The sequence below is a fragment of the Leuresthes tenuis genome, unplaced genomic scaffold (assembly GCF_036924035.1).
Source record: "Leuresthes tenuis unplaced genomic scaffold, fLeuTen1.0.hap1 SCAF_12, whole genome shotgun sequence".
Lineage (NCBI taxonomy): Eukaryota > Metazoa > Chordata > Actinopteri > Atheriniformes > Atherinopsidae > Leuresthes > Leuresthes tenuis.
The window spans coordinates 20,577,740-20,583,739 of NW_027325366.1; the positions used below are offsets into that span (position 1 = coordinate 20,577,740).

Here is a 6,000-nt window from a genome sequence, read left to right on the forward strand (position 1 = left end):
TACTATGTTGCTATAAGTTACTTATACATTACTATAAGTATTTTTCTTATCTTCTCTGTCACCTACAGATGCACAGAGATTTTTGAGATTGTCTATGGTGTGTGGATTCTGCCGCATCCTCCTCCATTCCTTCTCCTGGAGGAGGAGTTGGTCTAGTGGTTTTGGGTTTTGGGGTGGCTGCATCACTGGAGTGCTGCTGGCCCCAGGTGTACCCGCTGCGCTACACCTTGTGGGGATGAGGAGAGTTCCCTGGGGCTGGTTGCGGACGTGGGCTTCTCAGTGTATGTGTGTGTGTGTGTGTGTGTGTGGCTAACAGGAATGAACTAATTTGTACTGCAATATCCTTACAGTTTAAAAGCCATATTAACTTACTTGACAGTGGATTATGACTGATAGTGATCTCTTGTAATAAGAATAATGATAATACTAATAAGGTTTTTAGCAGTTAAAGAGTCTAATAATTTTCTTTAATCTTCATCAGGTTACCTTAAACAACAATACTGATAACATTGCTCCATATCTACTGAGTGCATTCAGCTAACTATATAGCTATATCTTCAACCTTTGCTATCCAACTGACAATTTCAGCAGTTTTCCATCACTTTCCAAACCGTTTCTACTTCTCTGATGGTGTGATCAACCCAGTCTCACCAGAAACCATGAAAGGAGTTTGCTTGGTCTCAAGTCCAAAACATATCTATGTCACAATCCATAGTTGTAAACTGTGAGATGTATCCCCATGCTGTTTTTTTCCTGCCAAGCTGGGTTGACATCACATGTCAGGAATCAAGAGCAATGTTTAGTTAAACGAGGAAAGCCCTAACACTACATTTTTTTAAATCTAACTGGGTACTTTGTTTTATCTATGTACCCCATAACTATTCACAGATGTGATGGAAAGAAGGAAATCATGATTGAGAGGAGGTAGAAAAGTACAAGGACACGGGCAGACGTGCAGTACATGTCTTGAACTAACAATCTTTTGAATGGAGGTCAGTGGATTAGCACCCTCCAGCATCCCCTACTTACCCTTTATAAGAATTTGGGGTCAAATAAACTGTAATGTGAAGTGAAAAGTCAATGTGATCACATATGTAGCCACATATTGGGCCTAAATATCATCACACTAGGTTTGTGGAGACATAGGGAGTTAACACGCCTCCATGATGATGTATCTAAACTTAAGCTCTTTTTCTGGTGGGGAATAGGAAATGTGGACATTATACCTTTTCTGGGTCTTTAAATTGGAACTCAATCAAGAGATTGATTTGGTGTTCTGATGAGTTTTACACATTCTCTCTGGTATTAGAACCTCAGATGCTGCAGCTGACTCACTGTAAGTACTTATGGTACAACCTACTCAAAAATAAAAATCTTAATGTTATCTCTTAACTGAGCTACCCCACATAGGTTTGTGGGAAATGCTGCTTTACACAGCAAGGTGGAGCAGCGTTTATTACATGTGGACTTGACATAGAAATGCTTTTATCTTCACATAACTTCATACCTTACAATAATAACAATTAGTACCCCACTACTTGACTTCCTTTCCAGAAGCAACCACACATTACATTTGTTGTTTTTAGTATGAACAGGAAAATGGTCCTCATTTAAAAGTCATAATTTAGTCCTGGCAGCGGAAGTGTTGTAAAGCCTGCTCCTTTGCATCATCAGAGGTATGAATGAGTAAGACACCCATCCAGTACATTTAGTGTTGGCCTCTCACTGTGAAAGTAATTACATCTGAGATCAGGTATGCATGTGACATTTCAGTAAAAGCATAGAAAAGAAACTCGTTTACCACTCTCTGGAACACTGTTCGTTTCTTAAGTTTGTTTTTACAGATGGCAGAACTACCCAGGTTTGAGAGGTCAGACTGCTTATATTTTCAGCTGAAGACATACATTGGGCACCATACTGTCCTGAGGCTCTGAGTGAAGACAGTGAAAAACATTAATACATTGAAATATTAATATCCAAGATGCAAAACTGTATTTTATCTTTTTTTATATCTGAACATTTCCAATAACAACAAGTTAAACACATTCAGTGGTCATTCTTCAGCATCAAGCATTTAGTATTTTCTGTTAAATTTACTTTCACTAGTCATGTTTTTATGTAGAAGAAGACACTGAAATGTGGCAGCCGGTGACAATTCAAAGCATAACTGGACACAAGGCAAATGGCTCCCAAGTATACGGAATGCTTATGTATGAATTCATACACCATATTAATTTTTTTTTTTTGTTTGTTTTGGGAGTAGAAAAAGACCCACATTTATGTAAATGAATAGGCTTGTAGAATATCTTCTACCTCTGTCATGTTTTATCAGAGATAAATGCCACATTGAATATTAAGTTAAATACTGTTGGTAGAACTAAAAAGCCATTTCAATTTGTTAAATTACTACACGTTTGCAGTGGCTTATTAACAGGCATATTTTTATGGAATCAGTCATGTTGGTGGTACTGGAGATTATCCTTATTCAATTTACTTTATGTAGCTCATGTCAGATTAGTTGCTAAATTCAAAGAACTTCAAATGATTTACATTTGTTCTTTACATTGTTTGTCTGTTTCTTGGTATGTTTTCTCACCCTGTGAAGCGGTTTGTGTCACCCCAGCGTCTTGGATGCGCAAATAAATCAACCAGAAACCAAGCAACATCCCTCTAAAAGTGCTCAAGAGTGTAAGCAGTTATTGCTGCAACAAAAATGCAGCAAACATGGCTGGGGGAAAAAAAGGCCAAAAAAGAGAAACAAACAAAGAAAACATAGCATTTATAAACGTGACAAGCAGCCGCTTCCAAAGGAGGGAGGCACTGACGTCAGTTAAGACCAAACAGGTATTTATTAAACCCCCATCAACACTCATATCGGAGACAGACCAGCTTAAGAGGTAAGTACAACTTTTCATTGAAAAGCACGACTACTATCTGTTTACTTTACGTTTATATTTATGTTAATAGTCAGGGCCAACTTGTGTTTTGCCTTGTATCCAAATAACTTGTCAGTATTATGATAGACAAACAATTAGCCTGTAATTTCTTCTCTTTTTTTTACCATAAACATACAGGTTGTTGTTAATAGTATAAGCAGATGTTTCCTTTACAAATTGAGCTTTCATGCCATCTCATCATGTTATTCCAAGAAGGACCCCTTTTTGTCAAAAGAAAAGGCTTAACTTCAAAAAAAGAAAAAATTTGTGAAGAAAAAAAGAGTTATTTATGTTATTCCGTAGAAAATGTGTTTGAAGAAAGGTAGCTGCAAAACTTAGTTGATAAATCCATGGAAAATCTCTTCTCGTGCGCAGATGGTCCTGGTGCTCATTAACTTAGCCGCGGCCGCAGTGTTTGTGCTGACCTGCATGTGTGCCGTGCCGCTGCAAGGCCAGAAGCCGGGTCAGGTGGACCCCCTGGCGGTGCAAGGTCCGGACCCGAAGTGCTGGGACTCGTCTTCGGCTCGGCTGCTGGAGATGCGCTCTCCAAGAATCGCCGACACGGTGTCCGCACTCTGGGATCTGATGGAGTCTCTCAGGTCATCTGACAACGGAAAGCACACGGCGCTGTTCTGGGACCTGGCCCGGGTCTTCTGGGACATTTATCTGGACTGCGTCCTGTCAAGGAGTCACGGCCTGGGGCGGAGACACATGACCTCAGTGCAGTCTCTTATTACTGACAGTAGGTGTTCAAATACACACTTTGGTCTGTTTAGTTTGCAGCCAGAGAAATCCATACAGGCCATATTAATTAAACGCGAATGAAAACCCGATACAGTTATAGGCAACCTGAAAACAAACAGACAAAAAATGTAAACTGTGTGTAGATAAAACTGTGAGAACTGCCGGTTGCTCATTGCACTTTTTATGAAAAGAGCTAATAAATAAAAGCATCTATCAATAACAGCATCAATTTTAATAATTAAAAAAGACTGCCCTTCAGGTACAAGTTTGTTACATCTGACACTGAACTTGTAATCAGTTCTCTAAAAACATACAACAACAGTGTCAACGTAATCCATTAATAACCTATATTTCATATTGAAATATTTCTATATGCTATATTTTAAACCTTCTTGCTGTGAGGAAGCATTGCCAACCACCGTGGGAAGCCCTTAGTTAACATTTTACACAATCAGATTATTCAAATGACAAAAACAAAACATGCTATTACACGTGGAAAATTTCTGGTACTGTTAATGTAATAATGATATTATGAGAGGTAAACAATGAGCTAGTGCCCATACATATTTTCCCATACATTTTGGTATGTTATAGGTTCTGGACAAGGGCTATTAACAGTAACCGATATGGTACTGGTGAGATCAGGTTGAAAATAAAATGCAGTGCATTTTTATGTATGATAAGAGCCAGCCGTAACAGACTTTAAACTAAACAAGCCTCAAAATTTGTTTTTAGATTTCGTTAGACACTTATTGAAATCAGAAAGGTATAGTTAGCTGTATTACTAAGGAATTTGGTCTTGGTAAGGCCAGTTGACATATCTAAGCTCACAGTGTTTTCAGTTTTACTTTGGAAGACTTTGGTTCCTTCCTAAGTTAGCATGCTCATCCTGGCACATAAATATATTTAATCTCTAATTAAGAAGAATTTATAGATAGTTTCTCAAATCATCAGCTGCACATTGAAAAGATTAGCTGCAGTGTGTTTCATGTGTGCTGACATGTGTGTTTCAGCACAAATTTCTCATGTTCTGTTAACACCTTATAGTGTGTCATTTGTGATACCTTTACTTCTCACACCATTGTTACTTTGTTTCCTGCTGGGTGCCTTGTGTATTCTGCTGTTGCATTACTTCCTGTTTCATTGTAAAGGTACAAAATGTACGTCATTGTACTTTAAATGACCTTAAGGTGAAGACAAAGAGGCTAAATTCTTCTTTGCTTATTTTGAGCTTTTAAAAAAATCTTTTACAAAACTAATAGTAGAGTATCTTTATAGTATTTTATCATTTTAGTATCATTATAAGGGGGTGCATACTGTGATGTACAGAAATATGACACACTGCTTTTAGTCAACTTGAGGGCAGCTGTAAGCACATTTGTGAACCATTTCTCCGCCTTGATTCCTTAGTGTGTAGTACCATTTGACAGTCAGGTGGGGGCACCTTTTGCTGCTTATTGTCATTGCAACATTCAAAAGTAATTGTGGAAACAAAAACTGAGTAAGCTGGCACCTCCGTTAGAGGCTTGGATGACCGCAACTCCTCTTTCTGTCTGCCTTCAGGTCTCCACAGGGCTCCACAGAGCTGCTGTTCAGTGTCTTCATTAAGTTCGGGGAATCACTTCTCTCATTTCTCCATGCTGCCTCTCTTCTGTTGCTCACATCCAGTTCAAACCTTTAGTACTTGCTTACATGGCAGTGAAGGATTTAGCCTTACTATACTGCAAGGCACGTTCCAGCCCAGAATCCCAGTCAAACTCACACGTTTATGTGCCAGAGTTGACTACAAACTGTCAGACTATGCTTTACCGGCATTTTCTTAGCTCTCATTTTCTTTGTTTGGAGAAAAGCAGCTGCTATGAGAGGATGGATGTTGTTGAAGCATGAATGTTGCAGCGCACTCAGTCTGTATTTCACTTTGTGTGTGTTTCCCTTACAGAGTCCTTCAGGTTCAACAGCTCAGGAGTGAACTCAAGAGCATGGCTCAGTGTAAGAGTGAGACGCAGAGGACACATCACCACCCTAAAGACTGAACCGAAATAAGACACACGTCACATATTGAGGAAATGTACAATGTCTACCTGTCTCACTGTAAATATATATTTAACCCTAATGTCCTTACTGATAGTTAAAGGATATTTCTTGTACAATAACTTTATCATAGACATTTTCTGTAATGCACAATCAAGTGAACCGGTAGATGAAAACAATCTGTGCCAACAAAACCTGCATATCAAGCCAAATTTTTGTTCATGCTGAAATTGACTTTTTTTTTCCTTTTTCATATTATGAACTTTTTGTCAGACTATTTGTAAAATGA

At 38.5% G+C, this 6,000-nt stretch overlaps 1 protein-coding gene across 1 annotated transcript; it reads left to right on the forward strand.

Annotated features, from left to right (window-relative positions):
• Window positions 1-3,311: 3,311 nt before the first annotated feature.
• On the forward strand, window positions 3,312-6,000 carry LOC140319209 (protein FAM237A-like). Its single transcript, XM_072396806.1, has 2 exons — window positions 3,312-3,678; window positions 5,620-6,000. Exons 1-2 carry the CDS (start codon window positions 3,312-3,314, stop codon window positions 5,721-5,723), a joined length of 471 nt encoding a protein of 156 aa, XP_072252907.1. The 3' UTR covers window positions 5,724-6,000.

Coding starts and splice junctions, on each gene's coding strand:
- LOC140319209 (XM_072396806.1), top strand. CDS start 3,312: ATGGTCCTGGTGCTCATTAACTTAGCCGCGGCCGCAGTGTTTGTGCTG. Junction 3,679..5,619: donor GCAGTCTCTTATTACTGACA/GTAGGTGTTCAA, acceptor TTTCCCTTACAG/AGTCCTTCAGGTTCAACAGC.